The sequence below is a fragment of the Ailuropoda melanoleuca genome, chromosome 10 (genome assembly GCF_002007445.2).
Source record: "Ailuropoda melanoleuca isolate Jingjing chromosome 10, ASM200744v2, whole genome shotgun sequence".
Classification (NCBI taxonomy): domain Eukaryota; kingdom Metazoa; phylum Chordata; class Mammalia; order Carnivora; family Ursidae; genus Ailuropoda; species Ailuropoda melanoleuca.
Genome location: NC_048227.1, coordinates 37,204,333 through 37,217,713, shown reverse-complemented (window position 1 = coordinate 37,217,713; position 13,381 = coordinate 37,204,333). Strand labels below are relative to the sequence as shown.

At 59.8% G+C, this 13,381-nt stretch overlaps 1 protein-coding gene and 1 long non-coding RNA gene across 4 annotated transcripts in view; one reads left to right on the top strand and one right to left on the bottom strand.

Annotated features, from left to right (window-relative positions):
- Positions 1-8,942, top strand: part of LOC117804198 — a 9,580-nt gene extending 638 nt beyond the window's left edge. The window contains exon 2 of the long non-coding RNA XR_004628541.1: positions 8,815-8,942. This is a non-coding gene — a long non-coding RNA (uncharacterized LOC117804198). The remainder of the gene's footprint in view (positions 1-8,814) is intronic.
- On the bottom strand, positions 8,261-13,201 carry MSRB1 (methionine sulfoxide reductase B1). Of its 3 annotated transcripts, none has more exons than XM_002920184.4 (4): positions 13,046-13,200; positions 10,886-11,034; positions 10,438-10,552; positions 8,261-9,149 (listed from the first exon to the last, which is right to left on the bottom strand). In XM_002920184.4, exons 1-4 carry the CDS (start codon positions 13,098-13,100, stop codon positions 9,118-9,120), a joined length of 351 nt encoding a protein of 116 aa, XP_002920230.2. In that variant the 5' UTR covers positions 13,101-13,200; the 3' UTR covers positions 8,261-9,117. The 3 variants fall into 3 exon arrangements, with proteins under 3 accessions (XP_002920230.2, XP_034526515.1, XP_034526516.1); XM_034670624.1 differs by lacking the exon at positions 8,261-9,149 and adding an exon at positions 9,173-9,616 and having other exon boundaries at positions 13,046-13,201; XM_034670625.1 differs by lacking the exon at positions 8,261-9,149 and adding an exon at positions 10,030-10,082 and having other exon boundaries at positions 13,046-13,201.
- Positions 13,202-13,381: the final 180 nt, after the last annotated feature.

Below are 13,381 nucleotides of genomic sequence, written 5' to 3'. Positions count from 1 at the left end.
CTGCTTCTTCCTCTCCCACTCCCCTGCTTGTGTTCCCTCTCTCACTGGCTGTCTCTCTCTCTGTCAAATAAATAAATAAAATCTTTTTTAAAAAAGAAAGAAAGAAAGAAAGAAAGAAAGAAAGGAAGGAAGGAAGGAAGGAAGGAAGGAAGAAATGCATCAGCAAGACCTCCTGGGGAGTGGGGGGTGCGCAGCCTTGCTTTCAGGGTCCAACATGGGCCAATCCCCCTCACCCAGTCTGGACCCCCTGCCCAGGCAGGATGGGCATGCAGAGGTCCGTCTGTCCACCCTCCCAGGGCCAGCCACCAGACGTTGAGCTAGTCAGGTTCCATGTGCTGCCTGGCATGGAGGAGGGAGAACTGGGGAGAGGAGGCAGCCGGAGCTTTGGCCTGCTGGACCAATTAACACCGTCCCTGGGGGAGATGACAGGGAAGGCCAAGCAGAGGGGGACAGAGAGGGCCCGTCTAGGGAGGGAGTCCTGGGGAGCAAGGTCATGGTGAGAGGAAGGCCCAGGCTGGCCTCACAGACCATGGCCCAGCTGCCCAGCTAGGTCGGAGTCCCCTCGCAGACTGTAATTACTCCTTCGTGGGTGATTTTGTCCCCCATCTCTCTCCTCCACCTACCCATGAGCTCTGCCAGGGCAGGGATGGAGTCAGTCAGGACCCTTTCCATGGCTCCACACCTAACCATGGTAAGCACTCATGAGTGTTTGTTGAATGACTAGTGGACTGGTTGTGTGTGGGTGTGCGTGTGTGCACATGTGGCTGCAAGAGGCTATGTGTGCGCCCTCCCCCACACTCCTCTCCACCTCTTTCACAACCTGTCCCCTCCCCAGGGTGGGCACCCGCAACGGCAGCCCCCACACGCAGCATGGTGGGGTGTGCAAGCAGCTGCCCCACTCTGGAAAGTGACCACTAACACTGTGCAGTCCCTCCCTCCACGGGGGACCGCTGGGGGAGAGTCCACCCATGTGGGGCTTCTAGGAACTCCCTTCCCTGGGACCACACCCTTACCCCCTAGACCCACTCTCACAGCCTGCCCAGGTTCTGGAGCCTGTCAGGGGGCCCAGGGGAGGGGGCCGCCGCCGAGGGCAGGCCCAGCTGTCCTTGATTTGTGTGGGGTTTTTCCTCTTCAGATGCCGGATTTGTCCGAGCACATGAGGATGCAGTTTCCTGCTGGAGAGGGACCCCCGAGAGATGTCTACCCACTATCCCCCCCGACCCCCGGAGCCCACTGTTCCCACCTCACCCTGGTAAGGAGCACAGGGTGGGGGGGGGGTGCAGCACAGAGCGGTGCTGACAGCAAGGACTTCTCCCTGCTGGAGGCTGAGTCAGGCCCAGCTCTGCCTGCTCCCAGCAGGGGACCTTGGCAGGTATCAAGGCTCTCTGAAACTCACTTTCCTACTCTAGAAAGCAAAGATGACACTAGCCCCCAACTTTCCGGGTGCCTAGCCCCAAAGCTCTTTATGATAAGGAGGCAGCGGACGTGTGACAGGGACCCCAGCACAAGAAGGGGTGCCTTGAAGCTGCCCCCGCCCTGGCAGACCTCACTACTCATAATTCATCTTCCTTGGAGACCGGACTGGAGAGGAAAGACTTTCCTGGGGCCTGGCTTCCTGATGACCAGCTCCCCCTGAGGACAGTGGGGCACAGAAGGCTTTGCCAGGGCAGACGAGATTCCCAGTGTCAGGAGGGACAGACGAAGAGGTTCCCTTTGGCCAGGAGTGGGGAGGAAGGAGGGCCTCCAAGATCAGTAGCCACACGGAGGGGTCATACACCTGCCAGGAGCCTGCCCGAGGTTGCAGGGTTTGCTGAAAGGGGCCAGACCCCTCTCCTGTGCAGGGAGGGCCACCAGCTCGCTTCCAGCCACACTCACTCCTTTCCCTTGGGTCTTCCTGGAGCCATCCACACAGACAGAGGGCTGTTTGCCACTGTCCCCTGCTTCTCCAGGAGTGGGCAGGGATGCAGGTTCCTGGGACCCATCACAGGGCCCTGCAAATTGCTTCTCCCTAACCAGCCTGGATCAGCTCCCTTTATAATACAGCAATCCTTCCAGGCTGGCAGTCCCCGTTCTGCAAGAGGGGAGTGCTGGCAACAGCCTTTATCCTCAAGATGAATCTAAAGGGTCTCAGAGACATAGGACTCTCTCTACCGCCACCCCATCCCCACCTCCTCCAGCTTCACAGCCCCAAGCCAGGCCTCTGGTCACAGAAGAGCCACTCAGCATCATGGGGAAGGCTGGGTATCATCTAAATGGCCCCACATCAGGGTACTGGGGCTCTGGGGGCAGGTCTAGCCATCTGTGCTCTGGCAAGAGGCCCCTTGGATGAGACGGTGACTGGGAGCACGTTCCATCGGGAGCAAGGAAGCTGGTGCAGGCTCAGAAAGCCCGTACTCTGCACAGGACACAGGACTGTGTGCATGTGGGGTGTATGTGCGCACAGGTGCGCACGGTGGGGCGTGTTCACAGGTTTGCCACTCGTTTCCCGCCACCCTCCCCAGTGTGGGAAGTCCCAAGTGTGCAGCTCTCCACACACCGGTGACCTAGTCCCCGAAGTCCAGCCTGACCGGTGGACAGGACACCAGAGGCCATACTACACCCCCCCTCATTTCCAGGGAAACACTCCAGCACCACAGTTGGCCAGACAGACGTACAGACAGCCATGCAGCCAGTCTCGTCGGTCTTGGCCCTCAAGGGAGACCCAGAACCCAGAGGCCAGGGTAGAGCATCTTGGGGCAGGCGCCTCAAACTCATCCCCTTCCCCACCAAATTCCCTGGTCTGACTAGAGGACCCTGAAAATTGACCCCCCACCCCCTCCTCAGAGAACAGCGACTCTGTCCTCTACACCGGCCCTTGCCGTCCTCCCTCTGACTCCAGCTTCCCTGTCCTCCCCCACCTCCAGACACACCAGCAGATCCTGTCTCAGAGATGGCGGCCCAAAAAAAATCCACAGTGTCTAAACTAGGGGAACAAAAAGCCACTGGAATCAGAGGTGGAGGCGGCAGCCCGGGCAACAGGCAGACTGCACCATGGGGGTGCAGAGCCCATTGGGCCTTATCTCCTGCCTACTCCCTCCCGCTCCCGAAATGCAGCTGCCTTGAAGCCAAGAGGAGCTTGTAAAAGTCCTCGTTGGAAATGAAACGTGGTAAGACATGAAGACAGGGGCTGAAGCGTGGATAATCTCTGCAGTTTTACAAGGAACAAATCATGGCTGGAGACAGACCTTGGGGGGCGGTGAGGGCTTGGGGTGGAGGGAGCCTATCTGCACGTAAGCCTCCGTCCCTCCCCCCTTGTCAGCCAGAGGAGGCCCACCAACTGTCTTCTCTGTGCCTCCGGCCCTAAGCTCTGCTAAGCAGAACCCTAGGGCCAGGGTAGGGTGGTCACTGATCCTGGGGCCCCTGCATCTCCCAGACCACGGACACACTCATGCAGACGTGTGGCTTGGCATCTCATCCCTGCCGAGGGAGGGGGCAGAAGGCAGCGCAGTCTGATGTCTGTGCCTCGGTTGCTATTATGTGCAGCCTCCCATGGGGCTCAGCGTTTGGGAAAGAATGAGATGAATGTGCTGTGGTCCCTGACCTGGGGAGGGGTGGGACCTGCAAGAGGACAGCAGGCACCCAGTCTGTGCACACATATAGGAGACCTGCCCAGGGCCCCTGGGGTGTGGGGGAAGGAGAGGGCCACCAGGAGAGGCTTCTAGAAGGATTCTGGCACATAGGAAGGGAATGAGGAAGAAGGAAGAGCCAACTGGCGAAGGCAGGACCACAGGGGCGTGTTTTAGAATGGAGCGTGGCTGGCCTAGAGGCCCAGGTGCAAAAGTCTGGGTGCCGCGGTGGCGGGGGGAATAGCAGAAATTGCATAGTGATGGCCCGTGACACTGCTATCCATGCTAGCTGGAGAAATGGCGTCTGTGGGACCAGAGCCAGCAGAGCCTGGGGGAACCACTGAGGGTAGTTTCTGGTCTATGATTTTGCAAAGATCAGACTGGTTGGGGGAGGCTAGCTAACTGTGGAGGAGAGACGTGGGCAAGACGTGTGGGAGGTGGAAGCCCAGAACCTGGTGTCCCAGGTGGGCCGGGACGTGTTAGAGCCGCGGGGAGAGGAGGCAAGGGGCGTCGATACGGGTGGGTCCCGCCAGGCTGCCCTGGAGAAGGGGCTGGAAGCTTCCAGTCAGCACCCCGAGACCCCTGCAGCCGTCCCACCCGCCCTCCGCCCCCGTCCCACTCCGGCTGCTCTCCCTCCACCGTCACCTTCGTGAGGCCAACCAAACGGGGCCCCTGTATCCTCGGACGCCAGGAGGCCTCAGCCTGTGTCCCGGGTACTGGCATGTTGGGGCGGCGTGGCTCAACGCCATCGCTGACCACAGAGCGCGTCAGGGTCGCGGGGCCCTGGGCTGGGGCTCGGATCTACCGTTGTCGTCGGAGATGCCGCCGCTGCGCCCCTGGCGGCGCCTCGGGGAACTGCAGGGTCTCGCAGACCCGGCCTGGCGCACACGCCGCGCGGAGCGAGCGCGCCCCCTGCCAGTGGGTGCTGTGCACGGTCCCTGCGTCCCTACCTGGGGAGGGGTCGTGGAGCACGGGTGAACTCGGAAAGGAGTCATCGCCCTGGGTCCCCTTCCAGGACCTCGTATGAGGGTGGGGGCACGGTGGTTGGCTTGGCGGTGACCTTCACCGACCGCTCTGGGCGCCTCGTCCCACTTGCCGGCCCAGCCCACAAACAGGCCTGGAGTCTGGGGGTTCCTGGGACCTAGCTGTCGGCCACACACACACACACACACACACACACACACACACACACACACACCCAGGGTCACGGCTCACCCGGGCACTTGTCACTCGGAAAAGAAGAAAGCCGTGAGCGAGCACAAACCCGCTGCACTGTGGGTTCAACCATGCCCTGTGCCGTGGGCGCCCCCCCCCCCCCCGTCTGCCGGCTGCCCCTGACTGGTGTTGACAGAGCACCAGGAGCCCTCTGCCCCTGAACAGAACCCTTGGCTGCAAGGCCATGCCCTGCAGGTTCCACCTGGCACGGAAGGGGGCACTGGTGCAGGTCGGCGGGGAGCTGGGTTCTCAAAGTCTTTCCTTTCTCAGGGAGGAAGTGGGGGCTGCAAGCCAACGGTGATGGGGTAACCCAACAGGACGAAGAGGGTGAGGGGAGATTCATGATTCCACAGGAGACACCTTGCTCCCAAGGGGCCCCAGCAGACAGACCCTGCTCATAGCCATCCACATCCAAGCTCCTCACCAAAGGGGACCTTGGGGCTTTGGGGCCTACCCTTCTCCCACCACCCCTGCAAGGACCCTGCTTCCAGCCCTCCCCACCACCAGGGAACCTGGATGTGTGGATGTGTGCTTGGAGCCCAGGTAGTCAGGCATTGCTCTCACAGCGTCCCTCCCATCCTCCCCAGCCCCAGCTCCAGCCCAAGACCCCCACAGGTCCTTCAGCCCACCCTGCTATAGAGCCGGCCCCGGAGAGCTGGCCTCAAGGCCATGCCCTGGACACATCAGCCCAGTTTGCAGGAGGCCAGCCTGTTCTTGGACCAAGTTCACTCAGGGACATGGTGAGCCAGGAGTGCTGGGAGAGATGAGCAAAGCCCAAAGTTCGGTTCGTCCTAGCCCTGGGCCTAGAGATTCCAGCTAACCACTCAGCCGGCTCCCTCCCCACCCCCAGGCAGCTTCAACACGCTTGCTGCCTTCACACTCTGCTCAAAGGTGGACACCACCTTCCCAGAGCCACTGTTCCTCATCTGGGGCATAGAGGAAAGGGTCAGATGGGGGCAGAGACAGCCTGAGGCCTCAGGCAAGCCCCTCCCCATCTCTGAGCCTCCTGTTCCTCCCCTGCAGAACGAGTACCTGCCCGACAAGGGTGAGGGTAAGACCCAGGGAGATGTTGCCTATGGGGGCGCACTAAGCATTCAGTCTCTGCTCACCTGCAGTGGGCTTGCTCTTGGCCAAGGCTGGCTGCTAGACTCGGAGTGTGCGGATCACAGGCTGGGCTGGGCAGTGCCCCGGGGCTGATAATGATCCCGGGTGACTAGGGCAGTTCCAACTTGGACCACAGAGGTGTTCCTGCAGGAAGGACTCAGGCAGAGGTAGGAAGTGGAATCGTGGGCTGGAGGGCACATGCCCTGCAGTCCCAGGGTGGGAAGGGGGGTCTCTGTAGCAGTTGCAATCGGGACTGGCCCCCAGCAGGGCAGAGACAGAGATGTTTTCGAGAGAGGGAGGCTGCCACACTGCGGGGAGGGGCAAACAGCAACAAGCCCCTCCTGAATGGGGTGCTTTTGCATGGTCCTTGGCACTTTGTCAGTGCCGACCCCGCCCAGCTGCTGCACAACTTCCTCTACGCAGATGACCACTGACCAAGTTGGTGTCTGGAATCTAAGCCACAGAGTGACATCTGCTCGGAATCCACACATCTGCCTTCACGCCCTGCCCCACCCCCCCACCCAGGAGACAGGCTGGATTCCACAGAGGAAGGTTAAGTGCTCCACCCAAGGTCACACAGTGAGCCAGCAGCCCCTGCACAGACCAGTGACCGCACACCAGAGCAGGGACTCCAGGCCTGTGGGGAAAGAGCAGAGTCCCGTCACCAAGGCATGAGCGGACTGGCCAAGAGTGTCGCCAGCCTCCCCGCCCCTCCCCCCCCAGCCATTGCAACCTCATCCCTCCTCCACCACCCGACTCCACACCTGCAGGCCCCCGTCCTCACAACACGGGGATGCTCCCAGCTGCTGAGTATGTCCGCTCCCACAATGGCTTTAGAACTGGGGAGTGACCACAGGAAGGGTTTGGGGACTCACTGGGCCCACCGGGAGACAGGCCTGAGCTGAAAATCCATTGACCGCCTGCCTCCATCAGCCCTCCTTTGACACAGAGCCTGTGTGTCCCCTGGAATTGGAGTCAGTCCAGCCTGCGTCGGGTAGTCCCTGGAAGGTCTGATTATTTCCTTTTCCCCAGTACAGAGCCAGCCCAGTGTAGGTCCTTTTGGGGAAGGCTGGGAGAAAGATTCACATTATACAATTTTTGGCAATGTACCAAGATCCGTCCTCACAGGCACCCTGCCTCCCTGGGTCTGTACACTGGCTCAAGGCTGGGAACCGACTAAGGAGGGATCGTGACTCTCCGCTTCTAGGATTCCAGTTAGACTTCTGGTCCCTTGACCTGGAGCACCTCTGCTCATTCAGATCAGTAAGAGCTCAGGAGGCTTCGCATCTCTTTCCCTTCCAGGAACACCTGACCAGCTAGCCGACGGCCCAGCTCCGTGCGCCTCACACCATGCTGACCAGCGCTCCGACTCCGTGGCAGTCCCAGTCACCGTGCTGGTGCGTGACCGCTGCCCCTCGGGATCCAGTGACCCCATTGCACTTCGTGTTCCCAGCGCGCTGGCAGTCCTGTATGTAATTTCTGGCCTCGAGAAGATGCTGGGGCTTCCTCACAATCACGGTGAAAGGTGTGCCCTCTGGACCCCGAGGTGGGGGAGCAGATTTTAAAGGATAAATCCACTCTGACACTCCCATTTCCCTAAGCCTTTGAACCCTCCCCTCCATCAAATAAGGCAGTGCTGGCACATCCCCTCCATTTAGTGCAGGCCGCCTTCCCGGCCACGTCTCAGCCAACAGAGCAACCAAACAGTGCGAGCCCCTCTCATCCCGAGCTGCACCATTAAACCTCGAATTTCTGCTTGGTGAGCCCCTATCAATAAATACAGCCTGATCCAACTTTATATTCCTTTCACCACCATCCCACCTCTTAATATCCGTTCTTACACATGTTCCTGGATTTGTCCATAGAATCTGGAAAAATCCTGTGGTTCTTCTGCAGGACAGGCTACCTCCCCACGGTTGGCATTGTGACCTCCCCCTGCAGGGCAGGAGCATGCATCTGTCGCCCTCCCGGGGCCTGTCTACCTGCTATATGCTACCACCTGGGAAGCTCTTCTTGCTTCTCTCACCTGTCACTGCTGAGCTGGGATGACCCTGCCCTCAGCGTTCTCCTCCCTGACCAGGGGGGCCAAAGCATGAGCCCCCTAATTGCCCCTCCACACAGTCTAGCTTCATTGCTCTGCTGTAGACGGTCACAGCCGGACCGTCCCCAGACAGTAACGTCCTGTCTCCTCAAGCACGCCGTAAGGCCCTGAAGGGCAGGGAGGCCCGTCTGTCTCGTGGTTGCCTCCCAGCAGCAGTCTGCACCTGCTTGATAAATATTTGTGGGACAAGTGAAACAAGGTGTCCTGGCTCCCGATGGGAATGAAGACATCAGGCCTGGGTTCCATTTGTTTACTGATCTCCTGAGGACTCCAGGGAGGAGTTACGAAGGGAGGGGCTCTGGCGTCACCCACCCTCCCAGGCGGCAAGAGCTTGCCAGCATGCCAAGAAGCCACAGCCACTGCTCATGAGAAGGTGTGAACTCTGGGCTGTGAGCTCCCCGGCCCTGGCCTTGCACAATCAAGGTAATGGAGCAACAGCCACTTTCCTCAGCCTGAGTGAGGCAAGGTGCACCCGGCCAGATTGGGAAACAGGGCTGAGGATTTCTCCTCTCGTAACTGAGAGACAAGAGGTCTGTCCCCTTGGCCCGCTCCTCCAGCGGGTCACAGATCTTCACCACTCTGGCTGCCTGGAAGGGTTTAACCAGAGTGAATCATGTAGTGACCGGAGCTGGGGCAGCCACCAAGGGCTGCCTCCCTTTACATTCTGTCTCCCGGCATGACCTGGGGGAATGGGCACGAGCTTTGGCGAGGGCCAGAGCCCATCTCAGAATCGGGTCCCAAAGGGATGAGTCCAGACAAGCAGGGAGAGGGCAGTGGGCTGAGGAGAAGGTGGGGTGTGCCATCATTCGAGGGCAAGCTAGGCTTAGAGCCCACCTTCTTTAGACTCCCATATAAGCAGGAGCCTAAGGTGAGCCCACAGCTGGGCCCTCCAGCCCCATCCTGGCAGCAGGCTATGGGCCATCGTGGAAAACCAGCACTCTTCCCAAAGAGAACACGTGCAGAGCCAACACCCCCTGAAGTTCCAGCTAACCCCCTCCCCTGTCTGAATGTCTGGGGTTCCAACTCCAAGGTGGGATGGCCGGAGTGTGACCACAGGGCAGTGTCCAGCTGGAATGGGTACGCTCTGCCCGCCTATGGCTTCTGAGAGCCAGAAGTTCCTTTGCCTAAAAGAAAGGAGGGAGGGCAGAGAAACACAAGTCACTGCTACATTATGCTTCAGACACCATCCTCTGCTTTGGCCAGCCCACTCCACCCTGCAGGACAGGGCAGCTGGGAGGACCCAGGCACCCAGCTTGGGGGAGTCTGTGTGTCCCATTTTTCCCCGAGATCTCCAGGAAAGCCCAGTCTCTCCCTCCTCCACAAGACAAAGGACGCTAATTACAAAAGGGCAGAATCATGTCGCACCCTATCATCGCCAGCCCTACCAACACCCTCACTTCCCCCCACTTCCCCAGGGACGACAGCAGGCACGGGCTGTCAGCAGCCCCATTTTACAGAGGAACAGACTGAGGTTAGGGACTGGCCACGATCCTGCTGGCGGCATGTGGGGAGCTGGGATTTGAGCTACAAAGTGCAGTGAGGAGTCCAGAGGGCTGGCTGTGCAGAGAGACGTGGGCTGGCTTGTGAGCACCTGTGTGAGGTCAGAGAGGATGTCGTGCTCAGATAAAGCTCATGTGGGAAACAGCTGCCCGAACAGCCGGCACACGGAGCCCTGCTTTCCCAAAGCTCGAGTTAGGCCACTTTGCTTTTATGTTTCATTCACGCTACACGCATGTTCCCCACATTAGTAAGGCAACGGCTTTTCTCATAGTGAAAATCCTCTTTGGGATTCTTTCAGTTAGTGGAAACAGGTGCTAACGTATAAGGTCTTCCACGAAAGTGCAGTGGCACAAGGGAAACTTTCAGAAAGCGGGAGACACTCTTCACTTTACACCACTCTGGCTGACGAAAAGTTTACAGAGTGGGAGAAACCCGCACTAAGCATACAGCCCACAGAAGCACACATGTGAGCGCTTACTGCATACCAGGCCCCGGAGCACCACGTCAGTGCAGCTGTCCTCAGAAAGGCCTGTGAAGGCGCTCTGCGAGCACAGCCACTGTGCAGAGGAGGGGGCCCACTCAGAAAGGCTGAGCAGCAAGCCCGTGGCCACACAGCCCCCGCCCACGGTCCCTGCCTGCCCCCCAGTCTCCAGGAAGGGCCAGGCCCGCACAGAAAACCCTCTGCCACATCACCCTCAGATGCCCTTTGTTGGGGCACAGGTGACCAATCAGGACACCTGCCCCCTTGTCCTTGCCCTGCAGCCACCTTCTGGGGTGGCCCTGGGCAGCTCCTGGGCAGTGTGCTTTGGACCCCCATGATTTGTCACCATAAGTGGACAAGAAGAGTGTGCCCCCGCCCCTGGGCCTCTAAAATGTCATAGGCCTGTGCCAGCTGCCAGAAGGAGAGCTCACCTTTCGGGATGAACTTCAGCGAGCTGCTAAATATTCAGAAGCGGGACTGCCCCGGCTTGGGGCCGTCATTCAGGAACTCATGGCCCAGCCCGTTCCCACACCTGCCACAGGACACCTGGAAAGACCACAAAACAACTGTGCAATGGCCCCTCCTACCACCAGTAGATGGTGACTTCCCCACACCCATTTCCCAAAGTAACTGCTGGCAGGAGAGGTTGACTTCCGTCCTGGAGCCACACAGGAAAGCGGTCCTGTTTCCATTTCCATCAGGACCCCAGGCTTTCCCAGAAGTTTGGGGGAGCAGCTCCCCTGGCTGAGGCCAGAGGCCTGGAGTAGACAGACTCTAAGCCTCAGAGCTGTGGGGGGAAGCACAAAGAAGGACAGAGTGGCCAGCCCTCAGGCTCTCCCTGGCCAACACCCCCTCGGCAACCCCTGCTGCTGCACCCACCTTTAAGGCTGTAGGTGAGTTGCGTTCCGGACGCTTGGCCACACTATCAGCATGAATGGTCTCAGTGAAGGCGGGCCACGGGGATGAGTGTGCGTACTTTGAGCGGCTGGAGAAAAGCTCGTAGCCACACTTGGCGCACACATAGACACCTGGGGGCAGAAGGAAAGGCAAAGGCACACACATTGGCTCCAGCCTCTCTGGGGTGAGCTGCCGAATCCTCAGGCCTAAGAGAACAGAGCAGTGTCCCCGTTTGCAGGGTAGCCTGCACATCCACCCCACGCCCCCACCTGCCACCCCCAGGCCTGCGTATTGGCTCTGTGGAGAACACCCCACTGAGCTCACACCCAGGGGTTCTTAGCATGTGCCAGAGCCCAGGAGAGCCGCTTTTCACTTATCTCATTGACTCTTATCAGTAGTCCTGTGAGGTACACCTTTCCATTTTAGCTTTGCTGTTTTGTTTAAGTAGGCAGGCGCCCATGCCCTCCGTGGGGCTTGAACTCATGACCTGGAGATCAAGAGTCACACACTCTACCGGCTGAGCCAGCCAGGCACCCCTTTTCCGGTTTTGTTTTTGTTTTTAAGATTTTTTAATTTATTTATTTGTCAGAGAGAGAGAGAGGGAGGCAGAGGGAGAAGCAGGCTCCCCACTGAGCAGGGAGCCCAATGCGGGATTCCATCCCAAGACCCCGGGATCATGACCTGAGCCAAAGGCAGACACTTAACCACTGAGCCACCCAGACGTCCCTTGTTTTGTTTTTTTAAGAGGACTTTTCCGTTTTAGAGATGAGGCAACTGAGTGATACGGAACACCCCACTCGAGGGTGTGCAGTCAGGAAGGAGCCCAGCGGCCTGGTGAGGACACAGCAGGCCCACCCCTGTGGACCCCAGCTCCCCTCTTCCCAAGTGGCCATGCCTGATGCCCAATGAAGCCTTGAGCTGGACTCCCAGTTGCTGGCCTGCTCTCCACGTGGGAAGAGAATGGCCCAACAAGAAGGTCTCCAGGCCAGACAGAGGGCCCAGGAAGACAGAAGGCCAGGGAAGAGAACAGGTTTTAACCTGTCCCCAAAAGATCATTTTGAAGAAGGGGAAAAGATGTTGTAAAACTGACTTGCAGAACAGGTAATCACTTGGGGCCCCCTACAGGAGTACCCAGCACCCACAGCCCAGGCTGAGGACAGCCTTCCCTGGAGTCCATCAACTACTCAGCCTCAGCCAGCAACTGGAGACGAAGCAAAAAGGACTAAGGAGCTGCCGTGGGACGGAACTTCCAGCTTGGCAGAGCAGCCTGAGGACCACTGGAGTCCCACAGCCAGAAGGGCTCAGGGGAGGTCTTTGCCCAGAGATTCCTATGTCACAGCTGACATCCACAGATGCCCAGTGTCACAGCCCAGCCCCCTAGGGGGCTGACACCCAACAGATCCCACCCCAGGAACAGCAGTGCCCTAGTCTTGCCTGTGGGCATGTTTTTACCAAATTAGTCCATTACCAGGCGGCACATCCCAGGAGGGTACATACCAGGGCCTCTCAAAGCCCGGGGCCAGGGCTGAGGGTTGTCCATGCCCCAAACCACCCCTACCCCTGTTCCCCCTGCCTCTACTCGGGCTGCCTGGTCAAACTTCACTGGCTCTTAGTGGCTTGGCGGCTGTGCTGGTTGCCCAACCCCAGGGCCCTGGGCAGATTGGGGAAGCACCCAGGCGGGCACACTGGATCCGAAGGGAACGTGCTGTGCTTGCCGCCTTACCCTGCGGGTCCCAGGAACAGGGGAGGGGCAAAGGCAGGGGTATCATCCGGGGATGCCTTTGGACAAGATCCTCCATCGCGTCCCGCTGAAGTCCAGATCCTAATCCGGATCCGCCCCACCCCGCACCGTCGTCACCCCTTCCAAGTACCATGACCCCGCAGATTCCTTCCGGAAACCGCCTCGCTCAGGCACTCCTCGAAGTCAGCGACCCCTTCTCTCTAGTGTCCCCTCTCCCCTCGGGTACCCCTACTTTCCAGGCCCCCAGGCCCCTCCCTCCTCCGGGACCCCCTTTACCCACACTCGCCCCCCGTGGGTCTGCCCTTCCGGGGTTCCAGGGCTCCACCGCCGCTCGAGGGCAGCGACGCCCCCCTGTAATGCGCGCTCCGCCCCCTGTCCTCCCAGGAGGTCACAGAGCATACCCGGCTCAAAGTGGTTCTGGAAAACTTCGCCCCCGAAGAAGCTGCAGAAGGACATGGCGCCAGCAGGTCAGCGCCGCGTCCGCCCCCTGGGACAGATCCGAGGCCACTGGCCTGCGGCAGCCCGGCCCGCGCCCGGGGTTCCGCCCCTCCTCCCGAGGACCAATCACTGCACGGAGCCTGCCAGGAGCCCACGATGCCACGCCCCTCCAGAGGACCAATCACGTTCAGGGACGCCGAGACCCGGCGCAGGGCCCGCCCCCGAGGCCCCGCCCGAGCGCCAGGGGGCGCCGCTGAGCTGCTCCGGGTTGGGGAGGGTACGAGCCGCACGGGTCCTTC